At 46.9% G+C, this 15,993-nt stretch overlaps 1 protein-coding gene across 1 annotated transcript in view; it reads right to left on the reverse strand.

Moving 5' to 3' along the window:
• The window catches only part of Rerg (RAS like estrogen regulated growth inhibitor), a 117,346-nt gene extending 102,148 nt beyond the window's left edge, over nucleotides 1-15,198 (reverse strand). Inside the window, exons 1-2 of the mRNA XM_041638671.1 lie at nucleotides 14,941-15,198; nucleotides 10,092-10,265 (exon numbers count right to left, since the gene is read on the reverse strand). Coding sequence (XP_041494605.1) covers nucleotides 10,092-10,152 — 61 coding nt within the window. The 5' untranslated portion in view covers nucleotides 10,153-10,265; nucleotides 14,941-15,198. The remainder of the gene's footprint in view (nucleotides 1-10,091; nucleotides 10,266-14,940) is intronic.
• Between the last annotated feature and the right edge of the window lie 795 nt (nucleotides 15,199-15,993).

Raw genomic sequence — 15,993 nt, forward strand, 5'->3', positions numbered from 1 at the left:
GAAAAGAGCATTCTCGTCCATACTCAGCTCGAACTTACAGTATCAGCTTCATTTACTCACCCAAGTTTGGTTGTTTTTATACAGGCCCACACATACATATCTCAGGATGGCTTCCTGGAAAATGCCTTTTTAACTGGAAGAGCTGTTGGGACTAATCACACTGGATCATGTGTGCACTTTATATAGCAGTGGACCTTGAGTCCTAAGTAAAGCATGTGCTTCAGAAACAAGAGAGGTTGAGGACCATAATAAATGAGGACTTAGCAATGTAAAATCCCCACCCGGCTCACTTTAATGCTCTAACTCTCCATCCAAAATTATTTAAAAGATATGGAAATTATGGGACATGGTGCTAGCATCACCCCACTAAGAGTCAACTTAGTATAACTTTCTTTTTACAATGAAATAAATAAATAAGCAAACTGTGCCCATGTGCAATGCCCTAACATAACTAGGAATTCTCATCATCTCATTAAGTAGGGTAATATCAAAGTGGGAAATTCTACAGCTGCTGGGGAAATAGCTCAGTCTATCAAAAAAGACCAAAGCTCAGCACCCTGAACCCAGGCATGGTGGTATGAGCTTGCCACCTCACCACTGGGATTACAGAGGAGGCAGGCAGAACCCTGGGGCTGCCAGGCCAGTTAGTGGACCCTGCTTTGTGTGTTCCAGACCAGTAAGGGGCCGTTTTAAAAGAAAGGTGGTGTGATATCTGAGATTGTCCTCTGGCCTTCACACACACACACACACACACACACACACACACGGACCTGTAATCTTTCCAAACAAACATAAAGATGGTGGAAAACCGAGGAAGGACAGCACATATTCAGACTAAAAAGGCCCCCAACAGACAGAAGAAGCCATTAAATCTGACAAAACAGTACTTAGAAGGGTGAAAATAAACTTCTCCTCCTGGGTTAAACACACACACCCTGCTTAGGGAATATTTAGCTCAGCGAGAGTATACATTAAAAACCCAAACCACACACAGCAAACCCCAAAGCCTTCATTTGCAGTGAAGTCCCCATGAGCCACCATCACATCTCCTGCCACCTCAAGAGCAGCGGTGACCTTTGGATGTCTTAGCAGGGTGTGTGTCTAGAAGCCAAAACTGTCTCTGGTCTGTTTCGGGTCAACCACTTCTCCAAGGGCTGCAACCTATCCTAGGCCTGGGGGCTTCAGAATAACCAGGCTGAGCAGGTCAGCAGGTTGGGACCCAAAGCTATGCTCTCTGGGGAGTGAACAAAGTGACTGTCACTAGACTAGGAAAGAAAGGACTGAGGGAAGTGGGCATTCGCACGCTCTGGGCAATGCCACGAGCAGAGGCTGAAACATCTCTGATTCTGAAGGGGCAAACATCACACAGCAGGGTCGGCGCTGGCAGCACACAACTGTGTGGACCCCAACCGGCTACACAGGAGCAGAGCAGATACTGAGCAGATACTCGACACCTACTCAGGCCCTTGAAGGAAAGGAGGTGACCTTGCTAGTGTGGGTGGTCTTCCTCCAGTTACGGGAAGGTCTGTACTCCAAGTGATTGACAACACACCTGGCACTCCCAGGAAAGGTTGCCACACACGGCCGATTCACTGGAAATTTCTCGTAAACCCAAACGTTGGCTTTTGCGAAGGTCGTATTGTGAAATTCCCATGGTCATTCCATTTTGTAAGAGAAAATGTTTGAGCGGACATGGAAAAGAGTTGGATGCGGCAAAATGAAAACAGTTCCAAGAGCTTGTAAAGTTCTACAGCCGGGTTCAGGTCTCAGCTCTGGCACCAGCGAGCTGCGTGACCACCGGGCTCTTCGTTTGCATCTCATGTATATGTATATCGGCTTTGCATATCTGTTTACGTATGCTGCAATTACCTACTTCAGATCGCCTGGCTTCTGCAATATTGCACTCCTATTTTTAATGGGATGGAAGAAATTATGCCCCCCCTCCTTGTTTTTTTCAGAAACCACATCAATTTTCAAAGGCAGCTGGAGCTGCAGAGATGCGTTTGCACTGGAATTTTGGCTTCAAGGCCAGTACCACCTTGAAAAGTTGGCTTATTTCCCCAAACCCATAAGTTGGAGAGATACCAAGAATAACAAGAGAATAAAAGGGATGATTCAAAATTTTCTTCACTCATCTTAAAGTTAGTCCTCATCAGTGGCAAAGAAAAAAAATGTCAAGTTCAATCGGAAGCAACGAAAGCCTGACACGTAGCTACAGAGAGGGCGTCCAAGGAGTTCAGTAGCAGACAACTAAAAGTAAAGAATGATTAAATGCAATGTATATTGCAATAGAATAGATAGAGACAGAGAGACGTCCCTTTGACTTCTAAAAGGAGTTCATGATTTAATTCGGTTTGTTTCCCTATATCGTTTCTTCCCTAAGTGTATCTTCCTGCCTCTTTCTTGTTCTTAGCTCCATTTAAAAGAGAAAGAAAGCAAGCTATTTGCACTCGACACTGTAACAGTTCTTCCTAAGAGGAAAGCCTAGCTAGGAATTGATCCCTGCCTCTGAGGAAGCCCTTAGCTGCTGCACACCACTTAACTCCTGCTGCTTTTCTTTCCCTGGGGCTCCTAAGGCACAATTCCTCCTCTCCCGGTTGCAGGCTGAGTACCTTTCTGTTGCCCCCACAAGCTTCTGTGTGGGAACAGTTGTTCACCAGCACGGGCACTGATTTGAAAGGTGTGGAGCCACTAGGGGAGTCTCACTGGAGAGCGGAGGAACAGTGAGGTCAGAGGGGGCAGGACCCGAGGTCTTCCAGTCCAGCCCTGATTCCAGTCGGAGCTCTGCGGATGCAGTGGCCAACTAACTCAGGTTCCAGCTGCCACGCTTCCCGGCCATAATGAACGGCTGCCGTTCCTCAACCTGGATGCTAAAATAAGATGTTCCTCCCTTAAGTTGCTGCTGGTGATGTTTGCGGTCACAGCAAAGAGAGAAGAAACTAATACTCTGTCCTTGCTTGGGCAGGCAAGAACGGCCATGCAGGCCTTAACTTATACAGAACTCCGGTTTTATGTGCATTCGGTGCCGTTCAGATGGATAACACACAGACTGTTTGTATTCTCTTGCTTTTTTGTCTGTATAGATGTAGGAAGACACAAGCTTCTCTGACAGCTCAGAAGTTAGCTTTTTCTAGTCCCACTCAGATGTCTGCAGGCAGCTTCCCTCCCTTTGGCTCAAACCTTTTAAAGTCGTTCTTCTGACTTAGCGCTAACTACAGGAGCCTTCAATGGACCTCACTTCTTGCAACACTCTGAAGGAAGCAAGGTGTGGTGGTGTGCACCTTTGATCCCAGCACTCCTGAGGCAGAGGCAGGAGGATCTCTGGAAGTCTGAAGCCAGCCTGATCTGCAGAGTGAGTTCCAGGACAGCCATGGCTGTGTAAAAAACAAAAACAAACAAACAAAAAACAAAAAGCAAACAAAAAAAGCAAACAGAAAAAAGAAATATACACTCATATACTCAAACACACATACACACACACTTGCAAGTTCTTAAACAGGACAAAGGAAACATAACCCACTCTTTTCTTTACCCTGACTAATGTTTTTTAAAAAATTATCACTAAGATTATATAATCTGCACGTGCACTCCCGAATTCAACCAGGATATTAAACAATCAAACAGGCTAACTACCAATGGCCAATTAGAGAGAAGACGGTTTATTTACACAACAGAATACTTTGCAGCCCGACAAACATCAGGGAATCCTGTCCTCCCGATAACCTTGCCGGCCCGAGGACTTTATACATAGGAAGAGCAGCCAGCCGCGGAAGGACAAAGACCATACCAGCTGATCTTCACGGAAAACATAAAAGACCCAAACCCATCCCTCAGAAACAGAAGAAATGTTAGTTACCAGAGGCCAGGGCAGGGGTGTGGCTAGAGAAAGGGGAGGTGCTGACCAAAAGGTACAAGGTTTGATTTATTCAGGACACACGCGTTCTGGTGGCCTATTACCCGCCATGGTGACTTTAATATTTTATTTATAACAGGGTGACTTTATTACTAACTTATTAATAAGTTAATTATGTATGACTCAAAATGTCTGAAGGACAATTTTACATATTCTCACCACAAAGGACTGGTGAGTATTTGAGGAGCTAAGGGAGTGGAGATGGCACCATGGGGACAATGCTTGCTCCAAAAGCATGAGGACCAGTAAGAATCCTTAGCATTCATATTAAAAATTAAGTGTGGGGGCAGACCCCTGTAATCCCCGCTCTGGGGGTCAAAGGCAGAAGCAGGAGAACCCAGGCACTTCACTGGTCAACACTCTACCCAGTTCTTGAGACTGACCTGATCGTATGCAGGACTCTCAAGTAAATTCTGGTCATGGTGGGCACACATATTTCAGAATAGTTGGGTGTACTGCAAAAATCCCATCTGAAATCAGAATCACTGAGATGGGGATGTGACTCACTTGGCAGAGTCTGTTCTTAGAGCACATCAAGTCCTGGGTTTCATTCCTAGCGCTGCACATAGAACTGGGCATGGTGGCACATGGCACACACTTTCTATTCCAGTCCTTGTGAGGCAGAGACAGGAGGATCCAGAGTTCACGGTCATCCTCAGCTTTATAATGAATTTGAAGCCAGCCTGGGCTACATGAGACTCTATATCTAAAAAGTAAAATACAATAAGAATGACTGCTGTTTCACTAAAATAAAAAGAGGCAGACAAGAACAAGAGGGAGAAAAATGCCCTTGTGCCAAGGGATGAAAACATCACAAGCGGTTTCCATTTGGCAGCCAGTCCATAGCCCAGAAATCCGAGTGTACGAATTTAGGCTTGCACGGATGAACGCATCAGTTGGGTTTTGAATTAGAGGATACATTACTCAATCAACTGAACCGGCCCCCTTTCAGGAAATACACGTTGTGGTGGCTCAGAGTGCCTCAGTTCTGAAAAGGGCGGTGTCAACTGCGAAACCAACTTTAAATGTTCAGTTTATTTATTTATTTTTTCTATCAACCCTTCCCACGCTTGCTCCAATCTGAATAGTGTGACTCTAGGAAGCATTTAATAAAGTGTGTGTCTGCTGTCTCTTGGGCTTTGGCAGGTCTTTTCGCTTCCATTACTGGGAGTATGTCAAAATGAGACACTCGGAAGGGAAGTGTGAGGGCCGCGCTACTGGTGGTCTACCATTGGCTAGGGAAGGAAAAGGTTTACCCTGCTAGGGCAGAAGTCTGGGAAAGCTGGGGAAGCATAGCTTTCTCTCTCTCTCTCTCTCTCTCTCTCTCTCTCTCTCTCTCACACACACACACACACACACACACACATGCACGCACACCATGCTCAGCGTGCTGTCCCTCAGCCAGCAAGCTCATGTAAAGACAAGCCTGCACGGTGAAACTAGACCCGCTAAAGAGGCTGTGCCAACCCCCAGGCCATGTGCACGCTGTCATATATGTGCCGCACACAGGCCCCTCTGTATGTTATTGGTATCCCCTAGTAATTAGCATGTTCATAGCTTGTCCCCTTGCTGATACTTCCATGGCCAACCCGTCAACTAGAAAGTTCTGTTCAAATTTTTTTTTTTAAACCCAGAAGACCAAATCTATTACTTGGAATTAGAAAGTCTTCTACTACATACCAGAAGTGCTTTCAAATGGAAGAGTATCAATATATTGGTGAAACTAACTTACTTCTGATTTTTTCCAATGGTTTAATATAAAGCCATTAAGTAGAATTACAACCATCAGTGGCCTAGCTGTAATTAGTATGAACCAGACCTTGGACTCATAAAAGAGAACTCTCTCTCTCTCTCTCTCTCTGTCCCTCTGTTTCTCCCTCAGTCTTCTCGGTGTGTATGCGCACGTGTGTATACTTATGTTGGTTCTGCTGAATAAGGATATAGTTTTACCTTACTTTAGCTTTTCAATTTTCAGTGATAAAATACCCAGCAGAGTAGATGTTTGCTTTTGATTTAATCTATTCACTGGGGAAGTTAGAAAACAAACGCATTCATGAAGCATCCTGACAATACACATACACCTGCTGTGTGCCATGATCTGCACCAAAAGACTGGCAATGGAATGACTCTGTCTAATGATAACTGAGGTGGGCACTACTGTGTTTCCCATAACTTAAAGAATTGAGGAGTGACTTGCCTGCACTGCCAACTTCACAGAGCAAATACAGGGGGGACTTGGAAGTTGAACATTACGACACATGCCCAGACCTCAAGACTCAAAATGATATAAATGCCTATTAGTACCCGCAGAATGTGGTTTCCATACCCCAGGTACCAATCCACCAGTGAGTGGGTGAGAAAGTGGTGAGTGAAGTGGGGTTGAAGTCCCTCGAACAATTCAGACCAAGTCAAATCAGGGATGCTCAGTCTCTACAGACCCCAATGGCTCCCCGGGAGGACAAAGATTAGATGGTGTGGGCCCAAAGAAGGATCACAGCTAGGCTCTGGAGGCCCCTGAGTAAGTCACGACTACAGTGCATTCCAGTATGTAGGGTTTCTTACAGACTTAAGAAAGGAACAGTCAGCCTGATAAAGACTTTGTGTGTAAAGGAAGAAGACCTTGGATTCCAGACTCAGAACTCTGACTTGGTGATGTAATCCCAGAATTGGGGCAGGTAGAAAAAGTCAGATCCCTGGGGCTCGCTGGCTAGCCGCCTGGCCAAATGGTAAATTCCCGGTCAACAAGAGAAACTGTCTCACAAAACAAGAAGGGTACCAACTGAAGATGTCTGAGGTTGACCTCTAATTTCCACATGCATGCACACATGCATGGGCACACATGCATGGGCACACTGCGTGGGCACACTGTTGCACACATACACACACAGACACACGCACAGACACATAGGGGAAGGGCGGGCAGAAAGGCAAAGGTAACTTTAAGGTCAGAAGGTGGTTCTGTAGTAAGTATCCTGACCAGGCAGAAAGGAGGTGGGGACAGTTTAAGAAACTAGAGTAAACAGAGCTCAGTATTGCTACACTGTGTTTTCCAAACTGATAGATCAGTCTGCGGTTGTTTCCACTGAGATGTGGAAAAATTCAGAATTGTCTCCCAGGCCTACAGGAGACTGTGCTGCCTTCTCAATGAGGGGTGTGGTTCTGGTCTCAAGAAAGCATTCAAATGCTGAAATAGGAAAACAGTTGCCTATAGAGACTAACAAGTTATGCTAAGGACAGGCTGTCTGTCACTGTCATTTCACTGCCAGGGCAAGAAACACAAGTGGTCCAACCTGGGCCAGCAGGATGACTCGCTGGGTATAAGGGTTTGCCACCAAGCTTGACATCCTGAGTTCAACTCCCTTCTCCAACCCTCTCCTTTAGGAGAGAACGATATCCCACAAATACTCTGTCCTCCACAAATGGGATCTCTCTCACATACATACGCACATGCGCACACACGCATGCACGCACACACACACACTGCAATGTTATGTGTGAACCATGGGAGGAACATATGCAGGGAGGATGGAGAAATTGGTCCTGAAAGAAGACTTATTTATTCACAATCAAGGTGAAGAGCTGGCAGGGACCTTCCTGAGCAGTTTCGACCTCTGCTTTTAATATGAACAATAAAAAAGCTCAGTTCATCCAAAGTTGTCTTCCTAGAGTGGGCACCATCTTTACCCTGGATGTGGAGAATCACCCACGGGAAATGGGAACAATCTGGGAGTCTTAGTTATCACATGGACTCCCAGAAGACCCAAGGTCAGAGGCAGGCAGAGGATAACTGGCTAGCGTCAATTCAGAATTCAGAAAGGCAGGAGGGATGGTAATGCCCCCAACCCACTGGGAAGGAACCCTGGGGACCAGAGGTTGCATGGAGTCATTAAAAGACTCCGTAGTAGAGGATCACGGGATGATTGCTGACTTGCTTTCTCGGGGATTACGAGGAGTGACCTCGGCAGAGGCAGTTTCTGTGGGAATGGCTACAGCGGCAGGGCAAAATGTTTAAACAATGAATGAGCAAAAATGTTAAGACAGAAAACACAGTGCTCATATCCATTAAACTTGAGAAAAGACAAAGACCATTGGACACAGGTAGGTGTCTTAGGGAAAGCCCGCTCAGGAGGGAGTGATGGGAACCGGTGCTACAATAATGGAAAGAGCTTTTTGGAGGTCCACAAAGGACACCAAGGGCACACTGAGGTGGTGGGTCAGCCTGAATAGGAGCGTCCAGCGCACTCTGAGGTGCTGAAGATGGAGTGTGGATGGGCATTCACAGACAGAGCGCTTCTTCCCTGAGGCTGCATCTTCTGTCTATATTATTTTTAAAATTAGAACGTGTATTTATTTGTTGGGATGTGTGGTGTGCAGGATGTTCAGAGGCTCCAATATGGCTCCATGTTTTCTGTTTTCTTATTATCTAATTTCCTTGAGAAAGCCTCATGGCACCTGGATCTAGGCAGGCTCTCAGCAAGGCCCTGCAATCCTCCATCAGCTACAGCTAAGGCATACCTAGCTTTTTACACAGGGGCTCCAATGCCTCAGGCTTGAGCAGCAAGCCCTCCCATCCTCCCAGCCACCTTGCCAGTCCTGTGTTCAGCTCTCCAAACCATGCAGAATGCCTTAGAGGAGCTCTTCCTCTTATTCCTCTTGGTGGAGGTAGGAAGAGCAAGAAAGGAGGGAGAGAGGGAGAGAGGGGGAGGGAGAGAAGGAAGAATGTGGAGAGAGGGGGAGGGAGGGAGAGAGGGGGAGGGAGGGAGGGAGGGAGGGAGGAAGGAAGGAAGGAAGAAGAGAGAGAGAGAGAGAGACCGATGGATGGCCGGACAAATACCTCAGTCACACAAACGGAGCCAATGTTGGCAACACGGTCTTCCCACGAGCCCTCCCCCTCCTCCCCACCCCGCGCACCGCACCTTTCTCTTTCTACCCATCCCACATATGCCATTCCTTCCACCCGAGACACTCCCTGGGGCAGTTTCCTCATTCTCCAGATCCGTCTACCAGCTACAGACCGAGGTTCTCACGCCATTGGGAAACCAAAGGAGATTAAAGGGGAGGGGCTTGAGCATCTTGAGTCCCTGCTTGCTGTTTTCCTTGTTTGGATTCTGCCAGAGGCAAGAACAGAAGAGGGGGCGCAAGGTGGCAGAAAAAGGCGAGAAAACCCAACAGAGACAAGACTAGAGCAGGGCAGATCACTGCTGGAACAGCCAGGAGGACGACTAGGAGGAGGCTGGCCACAGAACTAGAAGGCGTGGGGGAGGGAGGGGCGCTCGCACGCAAGCCCGCATTTCTTTAAGAGCATATAGATTACCCGTGTGGGGATTAGTCGGTTTATTTCCCGGCAGGTTTCTATCTACCCACTCACATGCACCAAGGCATTTGTGTCTTTGCTGACAGCCAAAAGCTCTGTGTGGTTTTGGTCCCTTCCCATGAGACACCAAGCAAGTCCTTGTCACAGTCACTGCTAAAGTCAAGTGGGGGACATCTCCTTTAGCACCCGCTTAATTCTAAGCACAAGGAGGAAGAGGTGATTTTTGTCCCTGTTTGTGAGACTCTGTCTCAAGGGCCCCAGGACGGGGACTCAGGGATAGAGCGATGGCCCAGCATGTGCAGGGTCCTGGCTTTTAGCCCCTTAGCACCACCAAAGAAAAGAGGGGTCTAAATTATTGCTGTTCATCAGAATTGCGAATTTAAATTCACTCCAGAGGCATGGCAAGAGCCCTCTTGCTTGCAAGTTTGCACGCCTGCTTTCCCAGTGTCCTCCTCCTGAAAAGCCCTGGGCAAGGAAACATTTGTGTCATCAACAGAGATAGATTCATTCAGCAAGCACTTACTGGGGCCCCAACATCTGCTTGACCTTGGCCCGTTTTGTTGAGACTACACAAACAGATGAGACGTATAATCGACCCCTTGAGATCTTCCGCAGCGAGCAAAGAAGAGATATTTTACGAAATTTCCACAATTCGATTTCTTTGGAGGCTGTTTATGACCCATCCAGTTCCTTGTACTTTATCAGCAAATTTATTTTGTCATAAATAAGCAGAATTCATGAGTTGCTTATGAAAAATAAAACCTCGAGACAGAGGAAGGACAACATGTGGACCACTTACCTGCCCCATCCCCCAAAGCTGTGACAAACTCACAGATCCTATAAACGCCACAAGAAGGACCTCACCTGACTTTCCCACTCCTGCTCTCCCGAATATGGCCAGTTTGACCTCTGCACTCTTAGCCATGATTGGTGGGGACAGGATTTCCTGTTCAGACTTCGGATGTGAGCAGACGGCTTTGGTGGCAGGCAGCCTTTAGGTTCACTGTGCCATCGCCAAACACGAAAGGGTCCACAATCCTTAAAAGAAGAGAGTAGGAATTCAAAGTGAGCCATGGACCCATATCTGTAGAACGTCAGGTGCACACCGGTCACCCTTGTCCTAGCTGTCATAAAATACCATGGCAAAGGCAGCTTGAGGGAGAAAGGGTTTATTGTTGTGCACAGTTCAAGGTATCATCCATCATGGCAGGTGGGAAGTTCAGACAGTGGGAGTGAGAAGCGGTTGGTCACAACTGATCTCCAACTGGAAGACACTAGGTACCAAGGCACGGCTGCTGCTCACCTTACAGTAAGAGGTACCTTCCATCTCAATGCCATCAAGATAACCTCCCATAGGCAGGCCCAGAAATCCACCTCCTAGGTGATTCCCAGAATTCCATCAGGTTGGCAGTTAACCGCTGACCATCAAACCACACAAGTCGTGCATCTCCTAGTGTGGTTTTCCCCACTGCCCTGAGAGAGGGCCATAGTAGCTCACTCTAAACTGCTTAGCAATACAGTGGGGACTTAAGAATTTAGAGCTGGGGCTGGAGGGATAGGTTACTGCTTAGGAGCCAATACTGATCTTTCAGGAGACCTGAGTTTGGTTCCCAACACCCACATTGGGTGGCTCACAACTGCCTGTAACTCCAGGAGATCCAAAGTCCTCTTCGGGCCTCCATGAGTGCATCAGTCTTGTGCACACACCTCCAAACACACATAGGCATAATTAAAAACATAACAACTCTTTAAACAAATAATTTAGAGCTTGTTGGTTTTAAAATATGTGTACACATAGTATCACCTTTCAAAATTCTTCCTCTACTATGTTTTCTATGACTAGATTGTTTCTTGGCATAAGTGCTAATAAGTGCACTTTAGCCCCTGCTTATAAATCCTCAACATATAAATACACACACATTGTATTAGTTAGGGTTTCTATTTTCTTGACAAAACACCATGACCATAAATCTGGTCAGGGAGGAAAGGGTTTCTTCAGATTATACTTTGGCCTTGCTGTTGGTCACTGAAGGAAGTCAAGGCAGGACCTCAAACAGGGCAGGATCCTGGAGGCAGGAGCTGATGCAGGGGCCATGGACGGGGGCTGCTTACTGGCTTGCTTCCCCTGGCTTCCTCAACCTGCTTTCTTATAGAACCCAGGTCCACCAGCCCAGGGATGGCACCACACACCGTGGGCTGGGCCCTTCCCCATTGATCACTAATTGAGAAAAAGCCTTACAGCTGGATCTCAGGGAGGCATTTCCTCAACTGAGGCTCCTTCTTCTCTGATGTCTCTAGCCTGTGTCAACTTGACACACAAAACCAGCCAGCACACACAGGATGGGGAGGGGCACTCTGGGATTTCTTTAATGAAAACACATTCGTATCAGTCAACTCAATTGTCAATTCATCTCGGTTCATACTAGATCACGGGGTGAATTGTGTCGCAGATACATATGGTTCAAAAGCCAGCAAATACATAATATCCAAACTATGCTTCTGTGCGTTTCTGGGTGTTATGTGGTAGTACACAAAAGGTATGGTGTATGTTCCACACTCAGAGTCCTCTTTACAGAGGGTCTCAGGCAAGTCGATTCATAACGCGTCCCCAGCACTAATGGCACACACGGCATTGCATGCCTCTGCTAACTGTATACAGGCCCCTGCTTAGTCATGACATGTGCGGTTCTTACTGACTAAACTTTATGCTGCGCTGGGTTTCGAAAGGAAGGCCTCACTCACGCTGGCAGGCAAGCATCTCTGTCACAGCTTAGACTCTCAGCTCAACATCTGGCTTCTTAGTATCTAGGAAACGTAAACTTGGGAAAGGCCTTGGGCTGGGGACCAGTCAAGGGACTCTCTCAGTTATTTTCTTCCGTTAACCTAACCATTTTGTGTCCGATTGGTCAATTCCGGGCAGTCAAGATCAGTTTACTTCCTTGGTAAGTAGTGTCATTTGTAGGCAGCCTTTTCCAGTTAGGAGAACCTCCTTACCCACTGTTATTGGGCTATGGTGTGTCTCCTTGTCACCTCTGCCTGTGATGTCCTGGTTCTTCTCCATAACGACAAGCCATTTCTTTCAGTCAGATCTGCTTGTGTAGCCTGACAACGCGTAGGACACGGTTCCATCCTAGGCTTCCATCTTCTAGGAAAGTGAGGGCCAGCTGTTCAGGCGTTCTTCAGGGGACACACAGCGAACGAACAACACCTGCTTCAGTTCTTGACTTTCCCCTCCCCCTCTCACCATAGGCACACTCATCCCCAGACATTCGCTGTGTTAATGACACTAAAAACATGAAGCTCCCTTCTTCACAATCTGGCATATAACCTGACAAACTGTCACAACAAAACTCGCTGCGGTTGTCTCCAGCACAGCCAATCGCAGGAAGACTTCCATCTTTCTCACGGGCTAAGGACTCCTGCTATCTGACCTTCTCCATCAATGTTTGGGTCACAGACTCAAAACCTCACTTTTATATATGTCAAACGCGGAGGCGCTGGTGCTCAGAATTCATTCACGGTTCTAGTCTGTAAAGTTCTGTCTGTGCTAGGCGCGGTGGCACACACCTGTAATCCCAGAATTGAGGAAGAAGTTCAGAAGTTCAAGGTCACTCTCAGCCAACCTGAGACCAGCCTATAGAACCCTTCTCAACCACGATCTCAGAATCTGTTTCCTAAATATATTAACTGATCCTGTATATCCAAAACACTGGATAAACAGATTTAAAAAAAAAAAAAAGTCGAAGAAAGGGAAATAGAAAACAGATCTTCTCCTGAATACATATTCTACCAAAGGAGTTAGTTCTTATTTTCCCTCTTATGTATTCGAGCCATTAATGTGGACCTAACACATTTTGATGAGCACATCAAAATGTTTCTTATGTGTGGGTGCTTCGGAGGGAAGAAGGGGTGGGTGTTTCTTCCAGGTCCAAACAGGAAATGAGAACAAGAACTTCACTGTGGTTCTCAAAGATCTTACAGATCTGACCCCCTCCTTTTGGTTAAAGATGTATTTCCTTAGGTGCTGGCCCCAGCATTCCATTCGGGAGGCTGGAATGGGAGGATCTTGACTTCAAGACCATCTTGGGCTATGTCATGACTTTCAGGCTATTCCAGGTCACCTAAGCAGACAATGTGCCAAAACAAAACAATATTCCTTATCCTTCATTTTAGATGCATCTACTAAGAAAAGGCCTTATATTTAAGATTTGCATATTAAATTTGTTAGCTGTATTTTAACATATGAATTGCTCCTGACTTGCATTTCTTTGAAGCATAGAGCATATTTATATCAGGAGTGTTCATAAATAATAATTCTCTCTTTCATGTGTCTTTCCTTTATATCTAAATGTGATTATATTCTTGATTAATGCTTCATAAAAGTAACCATCAAATGTATTTTTTTAAAAAACCGTGTCAAACCAAGTCAGCAACTCCTATTGGTCTGTGAAGCTCATGGATTTTACATGTGAAAGAGAAATTATGTGGATTAATTTTTCCCCCTTTGTAACATGATAAAGGTCCAGCTGGCCACTGTCAGCTCACGATATGTTTAGAAAAATCAAAGGGGAGATGCAAAACTGGCCCTCAGAGATGCCTTCACATGTTATTTCCACATGAAATTCTGACAGAAACCATCAATGTGTCAAACTGTTGTCATAGTAACCTACAGGCAAGTTTCTGTTGACTTGGTAACCGGAGACCTTCTGTCCCTCAGATCTGAGTAAACTCATTGGTTCTAACACATGGGACTCTTCCTACCGTGGTCAGAAGTTCACTCTAGGAGCAGAGAGCTTTAGTGGGGCAAAACAAACAAACAAACCAACCAAGGACTTTCAAGTTCCTGTCATTTCCAATCATAAAGTCACACCTAAATATTTAGGAGATAAAAGACAGAGGGTTTTTTTTTTTCCCCTGTACATAAAGTCGCTAGAGCAAATATTAGGGTAAGGGAGAGAGAATAGCTGTTTTGTTTGGTACTACTGAAGCATTCATTCCTTCCACGCTCCACACAAGTACATACACACCAAAGAGGCTACCAGTGGGGATTCTGTTAGACTGATGACATTTGAATTTTTAAAGCTTCATTCATGCGTTTGTTTGTTTATCAAAAGGTTTTGCTCCCAATAAATCATTTCCCAGCGCTTGCTTATCAAGGTCAGTGTTTTCCACTTCCTCTGAGGGGGTTGGGTGCATCTTTGTAACTACATTATAATGTCTTTATGGTCTCCTTAAAAGCAAGTGCAGCTGTCCAGGGCAGGAATGAGACCAGTCTGATGGTGGGAGTGAGGTCGCTTCCCTCTGGGCCAGACCTCTCCTGAAATCAAGATTTCTCAGTTTCTCTGCTAGGAATTTTCCTTCGTCTTATCACAATGCAACACCCAGAGCAACGAGGTTGTAACTGTGCAAGCCCCCGAGCTATCTCGTTACCCTGAAATCAACAGGTCTGCAACCAGGAGCAAGCCCCCGGTGGACTTCAGCTCCTGCAGACTACAGGCTCCACAGCAGGGAGCAGACGTCCCCGACATCAGAAGGACACCGTCAGCTCAGGACTCGCTGTCAAGCCTTGCTGGCGTCCACATCCCTCTCAGAAAACCACAAAGTCGCCTTTGGCGAAGGACCCCGCGACCAGGAGGATGCACCCAGGGGTCGAGCTCTCGGGTACTTGCACTCTGTCCGCAGGGAGCCACCTGGACACGTGTGAGTCACTCACCTGTTCACTCTCCAGGCCGTGGGGAAAAAGAGCCGCGGTCCTCTCCAAGTTCGCAATCCGGCCCCGGAGACCGGGAAGCCCTCCCACGCTGATCCACCCTGGCTGCGGGAGGCGTTTGAGAGCCAGGGGCCGCGATCGCGGGTGGGAATCACCGCGGCTGCAAGTGTGGTGGCCGGGCGGGGGTCTCCTCCCTTGCGCTCGCTCAGACTAGCTGCCGAGAGACTGCGGCAGGACGCGAGTTCCTGCGGCCGCCGCTGCGCTCCGCCGCCGGGACGCTGCAGTGAGGCGCTCGGGCGCCCCCTGCTGGACCAGCTTGCCAGCCTAGCGCCCCACAAACAACCCCAACCCTGCTCAGCGCCAGGCCTGCGGGCTCCAGCTAAGTCCTGTCTTGACTAAAAAGCATCACTTAAGCAGTGTTCTCTACGCCTTGCTTCAAAGGATCTTGCCAATACGCCTTGGGAATGTGTTCAGTTATTCTCATGATATCAAGAGGAATCAGAGGGGAGAGAGAGAGAGAGAGAGAGAGAGAGCTAGAGAGAGAGAGAGAGAGAGAGAGAACTGGTCCAAGGCTAGTAAATAGCTGTGAGAAAATCCGGACCGGATCAGAAACAAATATGCTTCGAAAAATATAAACACCAAGTTCAGCTGCAATTCATGTTTGTATATATGGTAAAATCCCCAGTGTGCTCAGTTCTCTCTGCAAGACCGGCATTTATAAGATTTGCCTTGGCGTCCTACCCAACCGTGTTCAAACCCCAACAAAGATAATTAACATTCATGCTATGCTAAGCTATGCAAAGCCTGCATCCATTCCTCCTCTCCTTTGATTTTCACCTCCCCTGAGGTAGACGTGGCTATTTTAATTGCTGTCTTTCAGAGGGGAAGGGGAACTTCAGAGAGGTTAAAGGATTCCCAAAGAGCGATATGCACGAAAAAAAAGCAACAGGAAACGTCTATGTGAGTCCCTTTTCCTCATCCCAGATCTGGGCTTTCTTACCAGGGTATCTGGTAACTTACTGAAAACAAGGCAACAAGAGCAGGCGTGGGATAGGG

This window comes from Microtus oregoni, unplaced genomic scaffold (genome assembly GCF_018167655.1).
Source record: "Microtus oregoni isolate MIOR12 unplaced genomic scaffold, Mior012 000002F_ref0000024, whole genome shotgun sequence".
NCBI classification, from domain to species: domain Eukaryota; kingdom Metazoa; phylum Chordata; class Mammalia; order Rodentia; family Cricetidae; genus Microtus; species Microtus oregoni.